The sequence below is a fragment of the Glycine soja genome, chromosome 6 (assembly GCF_004193775.1).
Source record: "Glycine soja cultivar W05 chromosome 6, ASM419377v2, whole genome shotgun sequence".
NCBI classification, from domain to species: Eukaryota; Viridiplantae; Streptophyta; class Magnoliopsida; order Fabales; family Fabaceae; genus Glycine; species Glycine soja.
In genome coordinates this window covers 3,363,684-3,390,056 of record NC_041007.1, presented here as the reverse complement: position 1 = coordinate 3,390,056, position 26,373 = coordinate 3,363,684, and the positions used below count along the sequence as shown (strand labels likewise).

Here is a 26,373-nt window from a genome sequence, read left to right as displayed (position 1 = left end):
TAGAAAATTTAATATAATGTTTTTATTTAACATTTAACTCATAAATCAATATTAAACTCAAACAATTCTTCAATTAATATAAAACTAATTACATATAAACATTTATCTAAAATCAATTTTAAGTATTATTTTATCATGAATTTATTTGTTCTCTTTCATCAAAAATACTATCATGATTTTTTTGTTTATCTAAGGTGGAACTAAATATCTCTAATAATAGTACGTTTGTGTACTTGTTCAGAACTATATGTGCACCAATTCTATTATTCTATTGCTCCGGCGTGATGAAAAACTTTGTTGCGGTTCCTATAACTTACGTTTGGCGTAATCTAAACAAGAAAACAAACGCAGCAGAACCTTATTTAAAATTTACAAAATTCATCCGGTTCTCTCAAACTCCATTAAGTTTTTGCAGTTCATACGAAGTTACGAACTTCTGATCAGCACTGGGAATGCTTTAGTTTGTGTGGTACTAATATTGTTGTTGGGTATTTTTAATTTGAGCAATAAGTTACAGTAGTATTATATTGAAAATGGAGATGTGGTCCTCTCCATTTCCCTGCGTGATGCTGGGTTAGGGTTATATCAGTCACGCCATTCTTTTATAATTAATTGGCTATTCCATCATGCATAACACTCCATTTATCATTTTGAATACGCAAAATAGATTAGAGAGCCTTGTTAGTTCGATTTCTATGTACTGCCAATCATCTGGGTCCTTGAGAAGGAGAAGAAGACAATAGATACCTATGTACTGCCAATCATCTGAAGATCTTGAAAGGTTACCTAGAGTGTTCACAACTTTTGGCAATTCAGCAATGTTTTTCCTTCCTACTTTGCTATAACACAAGATTCTAACAAGTCCAACCCCTGCTGGAGACGTGTGATTTATCAAACCACCCCACATATCGCACAAGTACTTGAGAAACACCTTTTTGCAGATGAGATCCAAAGACCTATCTTTGCAAGCAAAGCAATTCAGAAGGTAAAGAGACCAACACTGAAGCTGGCTAACCCATTCCTCTGCCTTGCGATTCTCCATATCCAAATCCCCAACCCCTCTAGCCATGAAGTTTCTGTGGTACTCAAGTCTTTTTTGTTTTCCTTCAAAGATACGAAGTCAACATAGACCACTTGTAAACAAGTTGAAGCCAGGTTCGTGCTGTGCTACTGATTCAAACGTGCTTTTGTAACTGGCCAAGTGACCAAGTACTCTAACAGCAACTCTTTGCTCAACCCAACTGATTTTCCCACTAAGCAGGTCCAGTAATGGAGGTAACACACCTGATTCCACCGCTAGTTGTGCAAACTCTTCCTTGTTCATTGTGTAAGAGCCAATGATGTGAGCAGCGTAATAGGGTATGTATATGTTTTGATTCGTGAGAAGCCAGTGTGTGTCGTTTATGCCTTTGTGGATTAGACTTGCCATGCACTTGAATATGCCGAGGGATGGGGACTCTGGGGCTCATTGCGATGTGCCATAGTCCACTCAGCACCGACATGTGTTGATGAGTCTCTCCCTGAGGCTGAGGCATTTCTTTGAAGCAGGTTGCTATTCCAGCCCTTCTGAGAGACGTATCTGGTTCTCTCATGCTGCAGAAGAAACAACAAGGGTTGATTGCAGGACCCTTCGTTCACGTGATCGCTGGTGTTGCAAGGAGTGTTGGGAATGGGAGTCACTCTTTTTTTCTTTATTTGGGACTTCATAGCTGTCTCAGTTGATTGGGGATTTCTTTGACTACTAAGTTAGGATGCTCAGTGCGTTATATATATGAAGGTCCTGGGGCATGAGGGATTCCAGATTGACTAGGTTAATAATGGGCTGGGGGGGAGGGGAGGAAAGAAAGAAGGGGGTGAATGCTATGTTACACCTAGAGGCTAGAGGCGCATAAATTGAGGCTTTCAATGTCCAATAAAGCAGTTTCTATCTATATATATATGAGAAAAAATTGGCATGCTTCATAGAGCAGTTATCTTTTTGTTTCCGGTGTTTTTGTTTTTACAGTAGATAAATATGTTCATAGATGACAAAGTTATTTCCTTTAAACATTTAAAGTAGTTGTGCATAACCAAACTTTGAATGAGTGAGACATGATAAGTTAAGAATATGGCCCTATACTAATTGATCAGTAATATTATTATTTGTACAATTTTTCAGCATAACATTTTTTTTTACTTTTGTACAGCTTTTCCTCATAATAATATCAATTATGACACACACTGGCACACCTTAAAGATCTTAAGTAAGATTGGAATGATGTAATATTTAGGTTAAAGAATTAAAGGAAAATTTGCACATTAATTCTTTATTTTCAACACATTCGTAATATATATATATATATATATATATATATATATATTGATTCAATAAGTTCACTAAGTTGTGATCAATACAATATCAATTTAACAATTAATTTATGTTTCTTTTATAAATAACTTTTTTTCATTGTTTATGTTTTCAGCTTTCCGTGCATTTGAATACCTACAAAGAAAACTCAATTTATGTACGACCACTGTTATCAAAAGAAATTGGAACAGAAATATATACTGAGACACTTAATTTGCGGGAAGCAAAATTGTTCTAAGAATTAAATCAGTGAACTTTATCGTTGCTTAATTAAGACTCACCTTCTTTCTTAAAATAATAGAGCAAAAAAAATGACACTTTAACATACAGCATTCTCTTTTCTGGGTCCATTCTCTTGTCCATATATATTTAAGAAAAATGTGTGTATAGTTAAATTTAATCACGTGCACATTGATATCATTATTATCCCTTCACAACTTAAATACTTTCTGCCAAACATATGTAATACTAGTATACCATGCAGAGCTTCAATCACGTTCGTGGTTACGAATTAAAAGAAACTGGGAAAGAGATAGATTGCATACAGCGATACACTGCACTCGGACAATTCAACACATTTCTATAATTTTTTATTTTTATTATTATGTCATGTTCCTCTTATAATTAAGTACTTTGGTGCGGTGAGGGGTTGTCCTCCTCTCCCTGATCATGATCTATGTTTCTTGTTGGAAGCTAAACGTCCCCGACAGTACTTTCTTTTTCTTTGGTCGATAACCCGACAGAACTTTTCAAATCAAACACTAGTTCATGAAAGGCTTTTTTACCTTCGTTTTTTTTTTAATCTAACTTTTCTTACTTTTATACATCCTTTCTCATGCAAGAGTCTATCGTCCTTATGCGACAAAGCGGATCATCACGTAAGCAAGAAAATTTGAAGACTTCGATCATATGTTGCACACAGTGTAGACTCGTGATGCTTTTTCTTATTTTCTATGCAAATTTATCATCATGCTGTCCAGTATCCAATCAACTAAATAAGTTCCTTTTTCAACAGCTCCAATGCTCCACCTATGCCTATAAAGACCTTTTTAAGCAAAAAATGTGTATAAAGTCTAAGTTAAACTGAAAATAGATTATGGGATTTCACCAACCTTAGCTGTTATGAATAGAACACATGAGGCACCACAATTGCAAGCAGCACAATCAATAGGAATGCTGACGTGGCAGGATGTTATTGGCTCCCAAAGATTATCTTGTCTGCTATTTTTATAATTCTGTTATGAGCAAATCTTTTCTGTTATGCCCTGTAATCAGAATCAATAGGGATGCTGTTAGCACTAAAGCTCTATATAAAGAAATCAATCATATGTAAGAAGAAGCAGAGAAATATAATCAGAATTCCTTCTCTTCAATCCTCGAACTCTAGGATCATAACATTAGCCCACAATTCCCAACTTGCTAAATAAGATTTAATAGCTGAAGAGAAATGAGCACCTAAGTTACTACTTACTAAGCCAAGGTGAGGGACCACATCTTCAAATGGCAAAACAATCCCCTTCAAATCAGTAGCAGAATGTGGTCCCGTCACATTGCTAAATTCGCACCTTCAAATAAAATCATACACCATAACTCTTTGAAAGCAGAATATGGATTAAAAACATGATTCAATTACAGGTGGTGGTGGTCTCAAGAATATGCGGCTTCCATATAGGTGGAAAGCATAAAAAGGATGTTTCTTAGATTTTATCTTCTTCTTAAGAATATTATTTCAGATCATGCTTCAAAGATTCGTTTAACTATGCCAAAACACAATTGAGGCGGGGACTTAATTTATTAATTGTTTGTTCGTACCATTAACATGGATAAATAACAATAACAGTTCTATGTTCATGATGTCAAGAACTAGATTTATAATCTGGACACACACAACTATGCGGAATTTAGCATGTTTTGCTCGGATATAACGGTTTCAAAGTCGTTCAAATCCAAATCATCATGTTCCCCTGTCATGCTAAAGAAGTTTCACTTGTTTTTTTATCTGGATTTTAATTTTATCATACTGAAAACTAGATGAATTAGCTAAACAACTCTGCTGGAAATTAAGGCTTAATTATGCAGAGAAATGTATTTGGATGCAAGTCTATCTATTCTTTCTTTTGAGTTTTTTGAGGTGATAATTTTGTGAACAAACGTATAGGATAACAGACTAAACAGAGAGAGCATATTGCAAGGCTAAGGTATATTACAAGCATCTCTAATGACTTAAAACGATACTTATAAGTATTCATTTGTTTTAAAATTGTCTTCAAAAATTTGATTTTATACCATCAAACAAATTGAGATATGTGTTCAGATAAATCTAACTGTAATGATAAAAAAAAAATTTCAACCGTTAAATTTACATCAAAACGTATGTCTTAGTGTAAATTAAACATTTTTGTTATTTATTGCTTTAAAAGTACGTATTTTGAACAGCAGGAGGTGACCAGTTGTAAATACAAAGGCTAAAAATCTTTAAAACATTTTGTTGTTTAATAGTTTAGCATAAAAAATGATTATAGATAGTTGAGATCTCTTTTTATTTGAAGTGCATTTGATTGTCCTTTGCACTTTAATACACCAGCTTTAACGATAATAGGTACATACTTCTAAGTTCTAAGAATTAGTCCAGAATAGTAAATTAAAGCAGATTAAAGTCGGAGGGTCAAGCTGTCTAACTCTTAAAAAAGTGACTATATATATTGGTTAGGTAATGTAATCCACCAATTTAATTGTCCTATCTCAATTTGTCTAACTTGGCAATCCGTTGGGTTGAAGGCGGAATTATGGCAGGTTGAACAACTTAACCTATTTCACTTTGCTCATAATATTTATAATTAGATTATTGGTATTTTAAGAATATTTAAATACTTTTAATCTTTTCATTTAGTTAAGAAAGAAATATTTGAGTAACTTTAATGCACACAACATATGATTATTTTTTTCTAACAATTTATTTTATATTTTATACCAGGAGGATTCAAAATATTATTATTATTTGTGTTTATTAAAATATATTTTTTGTCCTTATAAATATTGAAAAACTCTATAAAAAATTTTGATATACTTTTCATTCTTATAAAATTAAAATATGTTATTTTTTTTAAGCAAAGTTAGATATGAATAAAAGCTTAGATGATATTTTTTTTAATTTAAATTTAAACATGTAACTTTTTGAAGTTAAAAAACATAATAATTTTTCAAAAAAAAATCAAATTGTAATTTGAGACAGTTAAAGATCACTACAAATTGTAGGATTTTTTTTATTAAAAACCCCTTCCCAGTCATAGCAGCCGCCATATACATTAGAAGCTCCTTGCAAGTTCACCTCTACCCATCTCTGATCATAATACTCAAGCCCTTCCCATCTTGTTATAAGACTTCCTGAAGCGGATTTGATTACCAAATAAATAACCCCTTTTTCAACCATATAGCAACATACACTATAGCTATTAATTTTCTCAACCAATTTGCATCTCATTACAAGAACACGATTTACAAATTGCAATCGAATTTGATACTCTATTGCAATGTTGGAACAATCTAAGGTTGCTCTGTAAAGCAGCATTAGTCGTTATTCCAGTGCTCACCAAATGTCTGATAAAAGTTCTGTAAGAACCAACCTGCATCATGCCCCAATTCACAACACCCTGTAGACTCCTTTGACAACACCATGTAAGAACCCACCGCGACATCAACACATTCTTTTCCTATTCTTCTACCTCCAAAACCATGGAAACAAAAACTTGATAAAAACGGAAACAACAAAAATCTCAGAACAAATCTTGAATTTGGAAGAACTAGAGGGGGGGAACTTGAACTTCCAAGAACCTTGGCGAGGGTTTGAATGTAGCAATCAATCATTTGTGGCTTGGTGCAGCCTTTGCCGGCGGACTCATGGATGACGACGAGCCAATGATGGTAGTCACAGCCCTTGAACAGCGACACCATGTCCGCCGGAGGGTGCTTCGTGAACGACGACACGGTAGATGAGGGCCTTCCCGTGGTCAATGGCGAGTACGTCCAGTCTCCGGCACGGTCGGAGAGGCACCGGACGACAACAAAGGGGGCAGTGGAGGGAGAACAATGGAAGGAAGAATAGGACGAAGCGGGCAACACGCGCCACCGCCACAGACCACCACCATCAACCTTTCGCCGTGTGACCCCAACCAACACCCAATCGCATTACCGAAAAAACGTATGAAGAAGATGAACGCTAGGAAAGAAGAGAATTTGACTTCTCTACTGTACCTTCCCATACTTTATCTGTGTTGTTGCATGAAAATCATTTGACAGCACAAGAGTAACAGCAGAGAAGCCACATGCCGAAAAAGGGAGCACATGTTGGATGAGCCATTAGGAGTAACTAACGAGGGAGTGACACGTGTTGTGCAACCCACCACATAGGTTCAATTAAAATGGAGTCTAACTCCAGCCAAGAAGTCAATTGACAAAAAATTTACAAAATTAAAAATAAATTTTAAACATTTTATAAGGAAAAAAAACATATTTTAACTTAAATATAAACATACACCCATTTTTACATTAATATTACATGTAAAATATATTTTAGATTATAAATCATACAAGTTGAATTGAGAACTAAATGTACTTTATTAAAAATTGAAAGAACAAAATTTTGAATTCAACATTTAATATATACAAAAAGTATAATTAAATCTAAATCAATTCATTTAACGATAACTTCCTGAGTTAATCAGTTGTGTAAAATGATACTCAAATTGCAATTAAGATTAAAGATAATCAACACAAACAAAAGAAAAGTGATCAAGAGAAAATAAAAAATATTTCCTTTAACATAAAAACGTTACTTTATTTGAAATGGAAGGAAAGATCATACGGAAATATTTCATTTAAGTATTTTTCTGATAAGAAAGACTTGTAGCGGTTAAAAAGAAAAGGAAAATGAAGCAGGACATGAAGGTATAGTAGCGTCATTACATCTTAACTATATTTTTTTCCTTTCTGAGAGAAGAGATATAAGGCAAAGCAGCCCAAAGGCTGTGGTCTAAAGCAAAGATTTCATAATGATATCAGCCTGTTGACAAAAAAACAATACTGCAGCCATGTTTGGGCCCAACGTCCTATAACCTATTATTCCATTGCGCCATTTTCAGGATTTTTTTTTAACTAACATTTAATTCCCCCGTATTAGTACCACCGAAGTTTAATCAAATGTCTCAATTATTAAATATGTAATTACTTTAAATAACTAAAAAAAACTTTGTCTCCATAATAATTCTATTCGATTCAAATAAAATTATATTCAATAAAAAAATACATGTAATTTAAATTAAAAGAAGATGAATCTAAAAAATTATTTTTTTTATGTTTATTATTATGCATGTTATGCGTTATATAATATTCGCACAACGTTAAAATTGTGCTTTTGTACCACTTGACATACAATTGAGACAGGCAAGAAAAAGGAATTTTTTTAGGGGGCAAGAAAAAGGAATTAAAACCAACATAATTGATTCTTTGACTTCTCTGACTCAATCAAATTCAAGTTAATGCCTCCCAGGTTATTTAGGTCTGTTTGGTTTAAAATTTGATTGAGTATTAATATTGAATTGTTGAATATAATTAAGAAATATATTTTATTAATGATTAATTTTTGTTTAAAAATTTGACTGATTATTTTTAATGTAATTTTTTTTCAATTACGTTTTTCAATCTATAAGTTTGAATTCAAAAATTTATTTTAAAGAGATTAAATTTGATATCACTTGCACCATGTTAATAATTAAAAAACATATTTACATTAATTTGAATCAAATATTTACATTAAAAAATATTTTACTATTTTAAAACTAAGTAATAGATAAAAGGTCCAGAATTACAACAAGGAGACAATCTTCATAAAAAAAAAAAGATAAATACTAATATTTTAGTGTGTGGGCTATCTTATTCACTTAAATGTTTTTGTTTTGATTGTAGTGTATGTATTTTTTTAGTCTTTATTGTTAGATAATAATATTAACTAATGACATAATAATAATATTAACATCTTATTGATTTGCCACGTCATAAATTTTTTTTAAAAAAATCATATATAATTATATTTTTAAATTCTCATATATTTTACCAAAAAAATATACTTGACTAGTTGATAAGGGATTTAAAATACATTTTAGCAAAGAAGAAAAATAAGTCTGACTGTCCTATTAATTTTTTTTATGATATCATAAATCAATAAGTTTAAAACAACCGATTTTACAATGAGCAAGAGATTACACAATCCTGAAAATTATAATAAAAAGATTGTTGCAAAATTCTTTGTTGGAGAAGTTCTATGAACACCGACGACAAATGGTGGCTCTATGAAAAGAAAGTATAATTGGGTACAAATTGCTCTTGCATAAGAAAGTGAAATTGGGCAAACTAACATTAGGAAGCGGTCATGGTCTGCTTTCGTGACAACTCTCCCATAGTCCCGTCTCTTGAAAGGAAATAAATTCAACAATTTTGTCTTGTGATCATTTTTTAATGAATCTCTCCATAGTTATTTCAAGTGAATTTTTTAAGTTGATTTTACCTTCTTCTTTTTTACGAAGTTGATTTTATCTTTTTCTTTTTTTTCTAAAAAGAAATACATGTATTCTTTACGAGAAATCATTTTATTTCATCTATATAGAATTATTATAAATAATAAAGTTTTTTCTAACTATTTAATATAGTAGTATATCTAAGATTAAAATTTGAGAAAACAAAAAATCAACTGGTAAAAAGTTCCAAGAAAACTAAAATAACACTTATCAATTCATCTACGCATTCAATAATAAAACTAATCTCATCAATACTAAGATAAAAACTCATGTGATGAATAAATACATAATTTTCTTCTGTAAGTATAACCTAGTTGCAATTGATACATGACTCTCCTTTGCTTTCACGTTAAAACCGCGGTTCCTCTAAAAAAACAAGAAGAGTCGCCATATTCGCAACTGTTTCCAACTTTTGAATTACGTCATAATCTTTGCTTGGTGTAATAAAGGGTAAAGATTAAAGAAGCCGGCAATGGTCCCAAATAAAGGGTAACATCATGATAATGAATTGACAATTTGACAATATACATTCTTCCTGGTTCTTAGCACACTCTGAACTGGCAATTCCAAACCTGCGAAAAATCGTTTTATGTGGACACAAAAAATAAAAGAATATATAAAGAAAAATATTTAAAATAATTTATTTTATATTTTATAAATAGTTATAAAAATATTATTGTATTTTTAATATTTTCTTTATTACAAATATTTGAAAATAAAATTATAACATTTTCTAAAGAAAATCAAAAGTAAGAGATTGAAGGAAAATATTTTTTTATTCGTTCTCTTTCATTAAAAGAATTAAATTGTTTTTACACAATTTAAAATTTTTGTTGATAAAATATTTATTTTTTAATATATTTTTTTCTTCTATTCACTCATTACTTACCAAAATAATTATTATCCTTATAAAATTAAAGCACTTAACAATGTTTTTTTACTGAAAATATATACAAATATTTAATTCATTTGATTTAAGAATATATATATATATATATATATATATATATATATATATATATATATATATATATATATATATATATATATATATATATAAAAGCAAAAGTATAATATTACTAAGTATGTGAATCAACATGTGTGGGATTGTTTCAAATTAATTAATGATAAAAAAACTATACAATATTTTTTAAAATAAAATAAATAAACAGATATAAAACTAAAAGAATATTCAACGGGATTATTTATACTTGTCTATGTATTCATTCATTTATAGAGTGATTATTCAAATAATTATTAATGGAATTTATTAATATTAAATGATTAATTTATTATAATCCTTTTAATTCAAAAAAATTAATATGATTTTACTTTACAATCTATTCGATTGATTTATTTTTATATTTATTTAATAATAATTTTTAAACTTTAATGATTAGATGATTTCGCATATTTTCAATATGACTATTAGTTTAATTAACTTTTAACAGTTTTTTTTTTTTGTTTTCTACAGGTATTCCTCTATAGAGGGAATCTTGTTTGATACTAAATGTTAATTTTTGGGCTTTTATCCTTTCACTTTTAATTTTTCCTCTTAGAATTTTCTTATGACATGAAAAAATTAGAGAGATTGTAATATTATATGCTGCGAAAGATCCATTAAAGATAACAGAATCTACAGACAAGCGAAAATTGTTATTTATAAATATTATAAGAATATATGTTTTATCTTTTATTTAATATGAATATAATTTATTAAAAACCATTCTTTCAATTTTATTTATTTAAAAAAAATAAAAAAATACCTAAACTTAAGAATTAAATTTTGAAAAGCTTTAAATAAATAAAGTCAATAATAAACATATACATAAAATAAATTTCATGCAACAAAACTAGTTAAAGAACTTTAATATTTTATGTGTAGATAGAATGGCACCCTTGTAACATGATAACATTGTTGATGTTCAGTGTTCGTCGTTTGGTTAGAGATATTATCTGGGGATGAAAACAAGTGAGGAACAAGACGTTTAATTGAAGACGATCCAGATACAGAAATGCAAAGCAATTGGATTTTGTCATTTGTGTTTTGCAAGCTCAACCTTTGTCCATCAATGCAGCACGAATCAATCTTTTTGCTACCATGATCATATACAATTGGCTTTTAACACGTATTTGGTAATTGAGATTTTCCCACAAAAAAAAAAATAAATAAAATTTACAGAATGAGCAATGGTTCGGTCCTCCCATCCCTCAAACAAACCACCAACAAAGTACAACACACTTAGTAGATGATTGACTTCCTTAAACAGTTGGAGTTTGATTCTCCGCAGATTCATGCCTATTGAAAAGTTTTTATTGGGAAAGACAAAATTTATTTCAATGATTTTTATGTCTTAGTTAATCTCATAATTTTTTATTGTAAGAATACCTTGTCTAAAAGAAACCTCAAACAAACCATGGTATTTAGGGAGTTATTATTATGCTTCATATCAATAATAATAATAAAAAAACATTATGCTTGATGAACATTACAAAAATATTCGTTCTACCGCGAGCAAAAACAACAGCAAATGAACGACCATTACTGTAAGTTTGACACTGCCGACACAGGAAGCATCACAATGCCAGAAAAGAAAGATGATTATAATTAAATTTTGAACATTTACATGATTAATATTTTTTAATAAAATTCAATTCAACTAATTAGGTCATGTAATGTTATTTTAATAATTATATGCATTTTTTTAAATACAATAGTCAATATTTGTTTAAATTTTGAAGAATCGTGTCAATATTAAAATAAAGCATTGTGATAAAATACTAACAAATCTATAAATTATATAAAAATTTATCTATATGAACTTTTAATTTAATATTTTTTTTTTAAAGAGTGTAATTATGTTATAAGTATAATCAATACATAAAATGATTATTAAATTTTACTTGACAATACTAGCTAATACTCATATATATATATATATATATATATATATATATATATATATATATATATATATATATATATATATATATATATATATATATATATATATATATAATTAAGCCTATACATATATAAAATTATTCTGAAAATGAAAATTATTATTATATCACGAAAACAATATGGAATATCAAGGCGCTCGTGTGATGTTTTCTTTTGCATCGAGTCATTTGCAGAAGTGGCAAACAAAGATTTGTCGAAAGAAGAAAAAAACAGAAAAAGATAGAGCACAAAAAACACATTTATGGTAGACGATGACGAACCACATTATCATAGCCTCACAGAGAGATTTTTGGGATATGCCTGTTGTTGTAACATGGATTCGAGGGGGAACTGGGTCCTCTTAAACCTTACTGTGTCATTTCCCTTCTTGTAGAATTTGAAAGAAAAAAAACGTATTAGGAAATGGACAATTTCATCCCATAGATAGATATAGATATTAAAACTATGTATATATGTAGTTGCGATTTATTTTTTTTTAAAGGATATGTAGTTGCGAATAATTTGAGGAAAATGCTATTGTCTACATATTTAGTCGTTAATCTTTGAAATGATTAGAATTGAGTTTGTAGTGAGGGATTTGAATAGTTTAAATAAAGTTATGGATTCAAATTTCGTTTCTATGATAATTGCATTAAAAAAATCGTTAATCTTTGCCAAAGACAGGTTGTCACAAAACTTCCTAAATTAAAGTTGTAATTTGTTCAAGTATAAATTATTGAATCCGGTTGGCATATATACTTTTTTTTTGTTTATGTTACTGATGAATAACATCCTTGTCATAATTAACAATATTCGCATGCATATATAACCCTTCATATCAAACAAAATGCAAATTCTCAATAAATTATCTGGGGCATAAAGATGCGCCTGAGTACTAAAGTGTGAGAGCTGGGAAGGGTCTAGACTTTTGGTGCAAAGCGTGAGTAAACTCACACCATGGTATGAGCATATGCATGGCATATATGTAGAATGGCAATATGAATATGCAGGGTAATGGCCATACATATGGTTATCATGCCCATGTTCTGACTTACTACAAACGTCAATCTAAACCTAGAAATAAATTTAATAATGTCATGCCCTTTTTTTTTTGGTGAAATATGTTTTTTTTTTGGTAAAAATAATGTCATGCTCTGACTTAGGTCAAGCGTCAATCTAAATCTTGAAATAAATTTAATGATGAATGGCTTTCTAGTAAATTGTATATTTTTTTATAGCAATTAGTATTTTAAAGTTATGCTTAATATTTTTTTCTAATTATTTTATAAAATATAAAAAATTATATTGATGACATATCAAAATTAAATTCAAAATATTAGCAATATATTTTACATATACTATTTTAATATTTTTTTTTCTTAAAGAGAAAAAGATATAATAAAACAGAAATACAATTAATATATATTTCTTATAGTAATTAATATCCTTCTCTTACACCAATAAGATTATTTAAATATGGTGTGTGGATATTAATTATAAATATTTTGATGCTTGTTTAATTTGTAGGGATAAAAAAAAAGCATCCTTTATCTTGTATATATATTTCTCTCTATAATAAAATCATGTGTTGTGTAGCAAAGAATGATGTTAGGCACTTAGCAGTACTGGGAAATGCCCAGCTGTATCCTGCTTGCATATTCGATGGAACTAAGAAGTAGTAATAAATTTCAGACGTAAGATATTCTTGACCTTACACCTAACTAGTAACTACCCTTCATTTGTTACTATAAATAGCACCCTTAACTGGCTCACACTAGCGCAACACAACCTAGTAAGCTCTTTTAAAGTTCTGGCCCGAACCCTTTCTTTCGTCACAATCACAACTTGGTAAAGGTACTCCGTGCAAGAAAGATGAAGCTCGAGTTCGCAAATGTGCTACTTCTGTGCCTTGTCCTTAGCTCTTCTTTCTTGGAAATCTCAATGGCTGGTTCTCGTAAGCCCTCTCTCCCTCCCTCCCTCGATGATCACTGCATGCAAATACAGTTACTGCTTGATTTAATTTGTTATATGCTACTAATGAAGTGATGAAATTAATTAATGTGTACATTGTGTGATGTGTGGTGGATTTAGCTTTCTGTGACTCAAAGTGCGCGCAGAGGTGTGCCAAAGCTGGGGTTCAGGACAGATGCTTGAGGTTTTGCGGGATCTGCTGCGAGAAGTGCAACTGTGTCCCATCTGGGACTTACGGAAACAAGGACGAGTGCCCTTGCTACAGGGACATGAAGAACTCCAAGGGCAAGGACAAATGCCCTTGAAGAATATCTAATTTCATCATCACACTCCATTCCAATAAACTACCTTGTATTGTATCTTCAGCCTTCCTTTTCAGAGTATTGCATTATGCCACGGATCTATGTACCTACCCTTCAACTTAAGTATTCCGTCTAGTTAATTAGCATAGCTACCCTTCAACTTATGTGTTCCGACCTAGTTAATTAGCTTATTAATTATTTACGAGAGTAAAACATCGTTTTAGTTCTGTCATCTTAGTCTTTGAAGTTATATAAAGAAATTCAAATTAAAATAAATTTGTAACATGTTAAATAAATTTATAAACTTTATTGTTTATTATTATTTTAGTCTTTAAATATATATTAACTTTATCTATTTAATTAAGCGACTTTTTGAATTTTAGATTAAAGTGATCAATAAATTGTATTTTTAGAGATTTTTTTTTTTTTTTTTTACTTTTAGGTCTACATCTTTACATGTTTTATCATATTTATGATGTTCGATCTGTTCTCATGTTTTATGAATTTTGTATATATAACATAAAGATTTATGAATTGGATGGGAAGAGAACCGTATTAATTGATTTGCTTCATTGTTGTCCTTTTCTATATACAAAAGTTTCTAAATTTAATTAGTCTCTTGTGGTTAATCAATATTGCAAATTATATTTATTATATACTTAGCAACCGAAGATGTAAGTCGCAATCTTACATATCATTAGCCACCGAGTGTTTCGGTGACAAATCATTACATATAATCGTTTTGCTTTAATAATACTTTTGCCACCCAATCAGTGACCAGTGTTATTTTAAACTTTTGCAACTGGATAATTAGTCGCTAATTCTCACTCCATTAAGTGAGATTTCGTTTTCTAAACACAAAACGGTCGCGAAGTTGGTCTTTTTCTTTTTAGTGATGCTTACTCCTTTTAAAATTAAATGATAGTTATTTAATCTTTTAAGAAATTTTTTATTAAATATCAATGAAAAAATGTTATATATACAAATGGTTTAATCTTTGTTGGGATAATATTTATTTATTTAATTAATTAAATCTAAACTATTAGTGTAAATACTACATATTTATACGAATAGTATAATATTATACGATTAAATTACCATGCTTGAGAAAAAATTATCAATAAATATTAACTTTTAATTGTTAATTTTTTTAGTGAGAGGAATTAAATCTGCAACTTTTCCCTCCTTCCTTTCTCCTTTTACTAAACCAGTTTTATAACTCTTTCATGCTTAAGAATTAATTCAGATAAAAAAAAAGTTCAACATAATTTGTAGATAATTTAGTTTTTTAAACATGCTGACCAGGATATAACTCCTAACTATGCAAATACTTTACTTCCAAAAAAAATAATTCAAACATAATAGGTTAATTAGGATAAGTTTTATAAGGTTTGAAGATGGTTTGTTTTATCACTTTTCCCTTTAAAAAATATTTTTTTAATAAATTCAATCTTTTATTATTTGACATACACTTTTTTATATTTAACTTAGCTTTTTTATAAGTGTACTTTAGTTTAACTTATTAATTTTTTTGTAATAAATCTTTTTAAACAGATAAAAAAATTACTTCTAATAAATAAGTGCTAAACCTAAACTTACATATAAATGTTGGATCTAAAGACGTATAGAACGTCTAATCCCTAAAATTGTTTTGATAATAACAAAAAATAATAATAAGTTTGAATGATCTAACAATGCGTTAAATGAGCGGATATATCTTTTTTTTTTAGAATAACAAGAGCACTTCACTTCATTTATAATAAGAGGATAAATACATGAGCGGATATAAAGAAGATTTTGTTTATTCTATTTTCCCAAAGAATGTCTGCTTTGAAAGACAACTACGTTTTGTGAATGAAATCCATATTGTCTAAAGCTATACGAGTTTTTAAGCAAAGATTCAAAATATGATTTTACATGAAAAGTGTCCGAATCAATACTTTCTACAAAATGCATCCAAATAACAAGCCTTTTAGACGATACGGCGATACCCTTTCAACTGGGCATTTATTTATGCACTGAGTTCATGTAATTTCTTGTTGCATGATGAAGAAGGAGAAATAGAAAGAACTCTCATTGTGTCAAATAAGTATAACATAACTTTTAAGTAGACTGTCAATGCAACAGTATTATCAACTTTTCTTTTTCCTCCTAAAAAGGACAAACTCTCTCTATAATAACACACAAAAAAAAGTTTGTCATACATTGAATGAAAAATTAGAATGAGAAGAAGCTCTTTCAACAAATACTTCTCATTGGTGTATAAAAGCAAGACTTCAACAAAGTTCAAACATAGAGAAGTGAACATAATTCCTTCTAAACTTTTTTCATTGGATGAAACTCTGAACTTACATTCTTTCATGTACCTTTATTATCAATGCTTTGTATCTTGAACTTAAGTTTCAAATCCTCAATGAGTTACCTTTTCATCCGGTGAACTTTGTGAAAGTTTGAAGAAACTTAATGAAAAAAAAATAATTAATGTCTGTTTAGATGAACATTTGATAAAATTGATTTTGAAATAATATGATTTATATTTAAATTTTTTATTATAAAATAAATTAAGAGTAAAATCTAATATAAATTTTTAAATTCAACTCAAAAGCTACTTAAAAGTTAATTGGGTAGAATGCATGAATTATTATGAATTTTTTTATCTTCAATTCATACATAAAAAAATTATTCTAATTCAAAATTAATTTTAAACCCAAAATCAACTCTAAACTTTACTCAAACAAAGTAAAATCAAACATATAAAAATATATTTAAAATTAATTTTAAACTTAGAATCAATTCTTTAACATCAAACCAAACACACACTTAATATCTATATCATCATGATTTGGTCACATTGATGTAAGCTTGAAAAGTCAACAAAAAATACTGTACGTTGTTAGTGAAATTGCTTAAAGTGAAGGGACTAAACGCAATTCTAAGTTATAGAATGAGTCAATATAAATATTTGTGTAATTTTATGTTTCCCTTTCTCCCTCACGCATCTAAGTTTTCATATTGCAAACTCAGTTTACACTTTTTTTTTTTTTTTTGAAAGAAACTCAGTTTAAACTTATATTCAAGATTTTGCGAAAATGTTTTCAAGAACACTTACACTCAACTTAACCCCATTTATTGTGTGTACCTTTATTTATTTCAATAGATTGATATGTTTAAAATTGTAAATAACCAAAAGGTATATAGTCTCAACATACTACAGTAAAAATTTATCACTATCAGTAACGAATTATCTAGTTAAATCTAAATTAAGCACCTTTAAATAAACTTAGAGCTTGATTTTTTTCAATAAATAAGCTTTCAAAAAAAATGTGATGGCTCATTTGATAAAGAAACCTAACTTATTAGCCCATGTTTGATGTGGGTCATGCATGCAATGAAGGGAGACGCGGAGACTAGACTGAGAAATGAGAGAAAAAAAAGGTCAATTGACAAATTGGTTGTAATTTTTTTTTTTGTGTTGATTATCAATTGTGGTTGATTTTCAATTATTATCTGTTTTGGAATAAGTTATAACATTTGTTATGATTTTTGAGTTAAAAGTGATAATCAATACTAAGATTTTTTTTTTTTTACTGAAGTCCTAAACTTTGATACGATTTTCATTTTAAAAAAATTTTACAACGTCTAAGTGGTAGTTAATTTTTTTTTGTTTTTATGACTTTAAATTTTTTTAGGTTTTTTTATATAGAAGTGCAAATTTATTTACGACTTCTAATATTATTTTTTTTGCGTATATTTTTTTAAAAAAATTGTAAATAATTTTTTAATTGAATTATTTAATAAATAAATGTTTTTTTAAATTTTTTAGTTTTATTTAATATTTTATATATATATATATTCATATGGTTTTATTTTATATTTTATATATATTTTTAATATTATTTTATTTAATACATTTTGTATATTTATTTAAAATTTTCATATGTTATTTTATTTAATACTTTTTCTATATTTTTTTTACTAATGTTAAGGAATTTTATTAATTATGTAAATTAAAAAAAATAATGCAAAAGACTTAAATTTAAAAATACTTAAATTCAAATGAAAACATTAAAATATTTTGTTACTAATTTTAAAAAATAATTATTTTTTACAATTATCATTAAGTAAATTAATACATTCATATAGTAGTATTTATTAATTTTATTGTATAAAATTAAGTGTTTTTGAATTTAAGTCTTTTACATTATTTTTTAATTTACAAAACAAATAAAATTCTTTAACATAATAACATAACATAAGTAAAAAATATAGAAAATATATTAAATAAAATAGCATACTAAAATTTTAAATAAATATACAAAATATATTAAATATCAACTAAAACCATATAAAAATATATACAAAATGATAAATAAAATTTAAAAAAACATTTATTTATTAAATAATTAAATTAAAAAATTATTTCCAATTTTAAAAAAACGTAAAACAGAAAAAAATAAAAATCATAAATAAATTTGCCACTTCTATATATAAAAAAACCCAAACAACTTTAAAGTTGTAAAAACAAAAATAAAATAAAAAAACTAACCGATTTTAAAGTCATAAAAAAATGTCACACCTTAGAAGTCACAAATTTTTAAAAAAAAATACCCAAAATTATAAAGAATTTACAACTTCAATTTAAAACAATAAAAGTCATAACATTAATTATGACTTTCAAGTCAAAAGTCATAAAAGTTGTAATATCAGTTATGATTTTTAATTTAGAAGTTATAATAGATGCTACGATTTATCCCAAAACAGATAATAATTAAAAATCAACCTCCAATTAGTAATTAAGAAAAAAAGATTACACCCAATCGGTCAATTGGCTGAAAAAACATCTACCAGGGTTAGGCTTATAATTATTTGTTACAACTTACAACCTGCTCAACTCTTATACGAAAGAGTGTCAAATCAAATGGTAAATGGGTGGTTGAAGGAAAATGTAGAGACAAAGAGACGAGACAAAGTGTCATATGAGATGATAATCTATGTGGCATCATTGGGATGTGTTTGGCTGAGAAAGCAAAGAGAAATGAAGAAGAAATTGGATGAGACCCATGTGTATTTCATATTTCTTATATTCTATTTTAATTCAAAATTTTATTTTTAATTTTTATTTTTTCTATTTTCATCTTTTAAACCAAACAGAGGCAATGAAATCAGCCAAGGAATATTGACGGTTTGGAAAAGAGATTTTAAATGAAAGAATAAAGGATTTTTATTATGGTAAATTCATGGTGCCGTCATAATTGAAGGGCGCTGTCACATGTGCAAATAATTATCCACAAAAGAAAAATATATGCAAATAATTTGTTTCATGCAGAAGAAAACGTTAATTTAGAACGGCACGAGAAAACCACCACCAATAATAATAATAATAATAATAATAATAATAATAGAATGCACCTATACTCAATAATACTTACGGATAAAAATTCACACCCGACCTATATCCATCAAATGGGTAATTATGTTATTCATCAAGTGGAGTTTTTTTTGGATCCCTATATTTTAATTATGCACACCTTAAAACGTTATTATGCATCAATAAAAAATTAGTTACTTGTGCATACCTTAAAATAAAACTTAATTACATTGATTAATTTATGTGAACTCACCTCTTCAAAATCCAATCCGCAAACACGCCTAAGCCCCTACATAATAAGAACTTATTGAACAAGATCATAAGTTGTTTACCCAAACGTGCCCATAATCTCATACTAGATAAAGAGAAATATGGGAGTGAACCTCACAGATTACATCTAAAAATAAAGAATACATTATTATTGGGGGGAAAATGTATCAAAAAGTATGTCGCGAGCATTTATCATGCATGTTTCTCAGTTTTTTGGAGGTAAGTAGCAGGAGCTACTGCAGTACTGCCCCCTAAGCAAATTTATCCAATTCAGAGGAATACAGTAGAATCACAAGAATACAGTTTCTGAGTATCACAATTTGTTTCACCTGCTTCAGCTCTTATGCCAGAATTATGTGTACTTTACATCTGAGCGTTGTCCTCTGTAGTCCAATCTACCGCATGAAAGTGACAAAAAATTGAAATAGAATAAATACACTACAAACTAACAAAATAGCTCAAGGCATCACAATGTTTGTTATGAGAGTAATGAAACAGACAGGCAATGGAGACAACACACGAGACGCGATTGTAACTCCCTGGTGGTATGAATGGGGTCTTCTGAGCTATACAAAGTAAATGTGACACACGTTTATATTTTCCCCTTTTCAAACCAAGCAAGTAACTTCTTCCCATAGAGGTTGCTCCGCATAATCAGGGAATTTAGTTTGATCAGTCGCTCCAAGCGATTCCGAACATGACCCTGCAATTCAACCTTTAGTAACTACCAAAAACACGAACTGCCAAAACCATAAGAACCATGCAAGATTAGAATCAAGAGTATTGCCCAAACATGAATATTACCACTGACCTTAGATGCTGATAGTGCTGATTTGATGACATAATTTCCATAGGGATCCACAAGAAGCATTGCAACATTTGGATTGTGGAGCAACTCCAAAACAATAGATGTCGAATGCTTTTCACCCGAGTCTTGGAGGAACCTCTCCACTACATTACTCCCATATTTGTTGCAGGCAAGATAGAAAAATCTTCCTTTAAGCTGTATGAGTAGAGATTCTGCAACTCCTGGTACTTTCAGCGACAACAAATGTTGCACAACATAGTTGCTGCCAGACGAGTTAACAAAATCAAAATACAAAAGTATAAATAAAGCATATTTAAATTTATTGGCTAGAAAAGAGAAGACTTAATATAGAAGGTAAAAACAACCAACCCGTAACAGTCTTCTGCTAAGAGTGAAACATGTAATATGATAGCATCAAGCAGCTTCTGTTTTGTTTCTCCCTGTGCATGGTTAATGCATTGCTGCAGCACAACACACCCAGTCTTATCTGTTGCAATTTCAAAGCACTTGTTTGCCACAACATTCAGAAGATTCTGTGCAAAAAGTCTACAATCAGAACTTAATGAAACCAGGAACCAGAGCAAATTAATTTGATAAACCAGGCCTTATATCCATCCAATAAGAGTAATACGTCTTATTTCTTTCTTCCGGATTTCTTTAAACAAGTAGAATACTGAGTTTTGTATGAAAACTACATAAGTTCCATCACTTTGATAGGACTTAACCAAACAAGAACAAACAGATCACTGTTAATTTACTTCAGAAGAGAAAATATGGATGAAGGAAAATATTAAAAGAAAATTTCTTTAAAATGGATAAAATAAAGTAGCATGAAGGTATTGAAGATCTTTATACAATCTGATATGGTAAACATAGACTTCATTTCTACTAAGAAACTTAATTTGAGACCTACCAACGGGAAAAAAAGAAACCAAGAAAATAGCTTTCAACTTAAATCGCATAAAAAGTCAAATCCAAAATGCTATGTAATCAGGTATCATCCCCTTAAACACGAGTGGAAAAATCTGCTATGTAATCAGATCACTGTTAATTTACTTCAGACGAGAAAATATGGATGAAGGAAAATATTAAAAAAAAATCTCTAAAAAATAACTTTGATTCCTATAGTTAGCACCAAACACGATTTCACCACACTGTTTCCAAAATTTCCTATTTGTATAAAGGAAATGAATGTGCGAATTCAAATAAAGTACATAAGAAAACCATGAACAAACATTACCTCATTGTCTTCTCCAGAGAATTGTTTTAGACAATGCAGAAGCACCCGATGACCATTCACATCCTTGGCCAATATAGCAGCACCGGGGCAAAGAGCTGACAAAACAAGATCTCGTTGCTCTTGGGTTGTAACACGCTCCAATAGTTTCTCAACACCCCGGATTCTGGGAAAAGAAAAAACACTTTAACAAAATCAAAAACCACTATTGAAAAAGAAAACCACTTTATTGCACACAGATATATACATATAAAAGAAAAAGACCCAAATTGCTTCCTTCACAAACAACTGAAACAAGAAATAATCAAGACATGAAGATAAAGTAACCAAACAAAAAATCTTGGAAAGGGAATAGGCAGCAGCTATACCCATGCGCACTTAGACAAATTCTGACCAACTGAAAATTACACTGAGCCAAGCTCAAAACGATCTGACTCAGCTGCTCTTCAGTGCAGATTTCCACCATTCTTTGAACAACATAGTTCCCAAAGGGATCAACCATCAAATCGGTCACGTGATTGATCAGCTCCAAGAAGATGATATAAAACTCTTCTCTAGTCAATTTTCTCATTGTCTCCTGCAAAGTCCTACACTCATGTTGATCCGTAGCCAACAACAGAACCCTCCCCCGCAAATCATTGAACCATCGGAGGCGCCTTTCGTTGCCACTAAACCCCAGATTATTGGACCCGTTATTACCACCCAAAAACCCGTACAAGAAACCAGCATCATCAGGGGTTTTCTGTTGCATCCCATTGGAGAGTGGAAAAACGGGAAAAGCACCTCCACCAAATGTGGGGGTTTTTTCTCTTTGCCTCACCAAAGGTTTGGAATCGACAAAACCATCATCATAATAAGAATAATTGTTGGAGGTGAATGCGGGGTGCCAAAGATTGGAACTTTGAAGAGTGGTAACCCCATGACCCCAACCGTTACAAGGAAGAATCTTTGAGGGGGTTTTGACGCCGTAAGAGCTACCGGCGGAGAAATCAGAAGGTGGGTAGTTGAAGGGAGACGCGGAGACAGAGAGACGAGAAAAAACGTCTTCTAGGGTTTGACCAGGGTTTTGGGTTTGCGACAAGAACCGGGGCATGGCCAAGGGTTGCTGAGACGACGTCAACAACGTCGGAGACTGATCGTTGTCGAACACAGATGATGATGATCGTTGCGACGACATCGTTGGGAGCCAACGAAATGGGTCAAGGAATAACAAGGGTTTAGAGAAAAGGGGTTTTACGGGAAGGAAAAAAGAAAAGGTTTTTGATTATTTGTTATCTGATAATTGCAAAAAAGTGGAAGGGAAAAAAAGGGGATTAGGGTGACATTGAGGGAGGAAGAAGAGTGAGGGAGGTGAAGAGTGAGTGTTGTTTAGCTGAAGTAAGGAGAGTCTTCCTATGAGAAACGTTTTGCATGCAATATATAGTAATTTTACATGCGAGAACCCCAAAAAGGGTCGAGAAAGAGAAACTGAGTGCTTAAGAGTCTATAGATGTGAAGGTTATGCCCCATAGTTTCCCTTTTATATATATATATATAAGGTTGATCCTGATTTTTTATTTTTCAAGAAATTAGTCTACAGTCTAAAACATCTAATCTTGACCAACCTTAGATAATTTTGACCAATTTTAAATAGACACGTTATTTACTTTCCTTTTTTAGAAATTTTAAAATTACGATTATATATTATTAGTGTGTTTGCTTGAGCATTAGTGAAAATTACATTTAATTTTCAAGTTAAGGCCAAAATTACATATTGTTTCAGATTTTCACATCCTGAATTCTTTTTTTTTAGGGTTTGAACTTTGAACGCAAATACAAAACCCAAATATAAACACGCACTATGTGAAGATTGATTGAACCGGATTCTTGAATTATATAGTTTCTCTGATTTTGTTCCAAATGTTAAAATCTTTGATATAAGACACCTTCGATATAATCATATAGACCAATAAAAAATAGATAATCCGGTTGACTTTTTAAAAATATTATTAATGTATCAATTTTATCTATTTTAATAATCATTAACTTGTTTCATGATTAAAAAAACTTATTATTGGTGATGTGTAAATTAAAATTTAAGAGTATTATGCATCACTATCAATAAAAAATACAAAAATTTAGAGTATTTAATAAGAACAACTAATAAAAAATAAATTAAGTGCATGATAAAAATATATCAAATGCCTTGTAAAAAGATTATCAAATCCTTCTAAAACTTATCTTATATTAGATATGAAAATGAGTTAGATAAGATCGAATCTCATCTCAAACTTGACCTACTTTATAATTTTATGGTCCAAACTTAAACATGTTACATACTAAATAAAAATCAAAATTGATATACTTTTTAGGTTATTGGCATGATAAAAAAAACATGTCAATCACCTGGAAACAAAAAAAAAAAAAAAAACTCATGTGTCCATATGATCACCCCTTGATTCTATTATTTTTTTACATCAATTTAATAAAAATATGTTAAATTTTTTTCCACATTTTCATGTCCATCTTATGTGTGTTTCTCTTGACCAACAAAGTACACCAAGTTTGTAATTTAAATAATGGACTATTTTGTAATTTAAATAAAATAAAGGTTGAATTGTAATTTTGGTTTTTTAATTTTTTAAATCCATGATTTTGTTTTCTTTAATTTTCAATTATAATATTTGGTCCTCTAGTTTTATAAATTAAAAAATCATTATTTATTAAAAAATTAATAAAAAACTATTGATCCTAATATAATATATTGTGGGTAGAGTCACGTGCAATAATGAAGATAGAAGAGGTGTAATTGCGAAAAAAAGGAGTAAAATATTGTAGAAAATTAAGATTAATAACTTTTTATTCACTTTTTTTTAATAATTAATAATTTTGATTAATTTATAATTAAATTAATAACTCAATTAATCAAAATTAATTATTAATAAAAAATTATTAACCCTAATATATGTTTTACACTGTACAATGACAACAATTAAGATTAAACCAGCATTGTGTCTGCATTAAGACCTCTCAAGCAAGTGCCTGAGACCCTCTTGAAAATAACATGTATGTTCCGTATCAAAAAAAGTAAAAATAACATACTTATTAATTAATACCAAGACCTTCTTACACGAGTATCTTAGGATTTGCGATGTCACATGCTTAACTTTTAAATTGTTTTTTAGAATGAAATTGTTGTTAGTATAATGGTATTTTAAAATTTTAGTGATATATATATATATATATTTGTTAAAAAAAATATGAATTCCTTGAATAAATCCTAATATTTTAGGGATTAATCATTAATCTTCCAACAATAAATATCTTGGTTAAAAAATAATTGTATGTGGTTGTGACCAATAAATAAAATGGTAATTAAAAAAAACTAGTCGAATTATGGTAATGAATCTTGAGGAAATATGAGATTAAAGACTTTAAAAGTGTAGCCAAGACATCTTTTAAGTTTAAGTCTCTCTTATTTCTTTTTTCCTATACTGTAGTTGTCCACTTTTTTTTTTCCCCTTTGTTTCTTCCGGTTATGACTCAGCACTAATGAATGCATGTGGTTTCCTTGGTTACCATTTTTAGTTTCGGTCCACGCTCCGTCCAACTTACACAACTTTGTGCATATACTCTGAAAAGGAAAATAAAATATACTACGTATTTATTTTGTCTTTCAAATACTTTTCGGATCAATTGAATAAGTTGGAAATTTTCACTGGCTATATATAATGTGCAACTTAACATACAAGTTGCCCATGAGTTGATTCAAATTCTTTCTTTTCTTGGCAACGGAGTGATTTGGGCTAGTGTGTGTTTGAATTTGATGAGCATTATCAAAATTGATTTTTGAATAAAATTAATTTTGATTAATAGATTTTGAAGTAATGAAATTTATGTTTGAATATTATTTTTATTATAAAAGTAAGTTAAGGATAAAAATCTGTATACAAATTTGAAAAATATTAGGAATACATTCTTTTAAATATATTGGTTTTAACTGGTTATTTTTTAAATAATAAAATTTTATAGATCTCAGATCATATTTAATAATTTTCTCTCATAAATTTAAAATTGTTAATAAATTTTAATCAATTTAAAAATGATGTGTTTTAAGAAGTATGTTAGATAATATATTCCTAACCTTCTAAATTTTTTATTTAACGCAAACTTCCTAAAATTATTTTTAACAAACAGTCAGTTTTAGACTTGAATCAATCATGCACTTTTTAATTTTTGAAACCAAACATATAAAAATTTATGTAAAATCAATTATAAAAAAATTAATTATTTAACATAAAATCAAATACACTAAGGCGACACATATATTAGATGAAAATTGAAAAGAGTATTTCCTTCCTTGAACCTTGTATGTAAGGTTTTTATGTTTGGTAATGGGCCTCTAATCAAAGACAGGGACATCTAATGGATTTGACCATCAAAGATTTAATCTAACAAATATTAGAAACATCAATATGACAAATGAGCGCGTGGTGGTGTAGAAGAAATTGCAAGGGTCAAAGTCAAAGTCTCTATTAGGATTATTTATATTATTTGGAATTTGTGGTTTTGTTCTTG

The 26,373-nt window shown here is 29.3% G+C and overlaps 2 protein-coding genes and 1 pseudogene across 2 annotated transcripts; 1 reads left to right on the top strand and 2 right to left on the bottom strand.

The window, feature by feature from the left end:
• Positions 1-616: 616 nt before the first annotated feature.
• LOC114414136 lies at positions 617-6,298 on the bottom strand (annotated as a pseudogene).
• A 7,282-nt stretch (positions 6,299-13,580) lies between these two features.
• Positions 13,581-14,455, top strand: LOC114414754 (peamaclein-like). Its single transcript, XM_028379146.1, has 2 exons — positions 13,581-13,814; positions 13,952-14,455. Exons 1-2 carry the CDS (start codon positions 13,733-13,735, stop codon positions 14,134-14,136), a joined length of 267 nt encoding a protein of 88 aa, XP_028234947.1. The 5' UTR covers positions 13,581-13,732; the 3' UTR covers positions 14,137-14,455.
• Positions 14,456-19,892: 5,437 nt separating this feature from the next.
• LOC114414753 (pumilio homolog 12-like) lies at positions 19,893-23,296 on the bottom strand. The gene is made up of 5 exons (XM_028379145.1): positions 22,185-23,296; positions 21,820-21,982; positions 20,949-21,112; positions 20,583-20,841; positions 19,893-20,474 (listed from the first exon to the last, which is right to left on the bottom strand). The coding sequence occupies exons 1-5, from the start codon at positions 22,991-22,993 to the stop codon at positions 20,364-20,366; spliced, it is 1,506 nt and encodes a 501-aa protein (XP_028234946.1). The 5' UTR covers positions 22,994-23,296; the 3' UTR covers positions 19,893-20,363.
• Between the last annotated feature and the right edge of the window lie 3,077 nt (positions 23,297-26,373).

Excerpts from the sequence above, each read along its gene's own strand:
- LOC114414754 (XM_028379146.1), top strand. The coding sequence starts at position 13,733 with ATGAAGCTCGAGTTCGCAAATGTGCTACTTCTGTGCCTTGTCCTTAGC. Across the intron at positions 13,815-13,951 it reads AATCTCAATGGCTGGTTCTC|CTTTCTGTGACTCAAAGTGC; the intron begins GTAAGCCCTCTC and ends TGGTGGATTTAG.
- LOC114414753 (XM_028379145.1), bottom strand. The coding sequence starts at position 22,993 with ATGTCGTCGCAACGATCATCATCATCTGTGTTCGACAACGATCAGTCT. Across the intron at positions 21,983-22,184 it reads ATTTGTCTAAGTGCGCATGG|AATCCGGGGTGTTGAGAAAC; the intron begins GTATAGCTGCTG and ends TTCTTTTCCCAG. Across the intron at positions 20,842-20,948 it reads TTAGCAGAAGACTGTTACGG|CAACTATGTTGTGCAACATT; the intron begins GTTGGTTGTTTT and ends CTCGTCTGGCAG.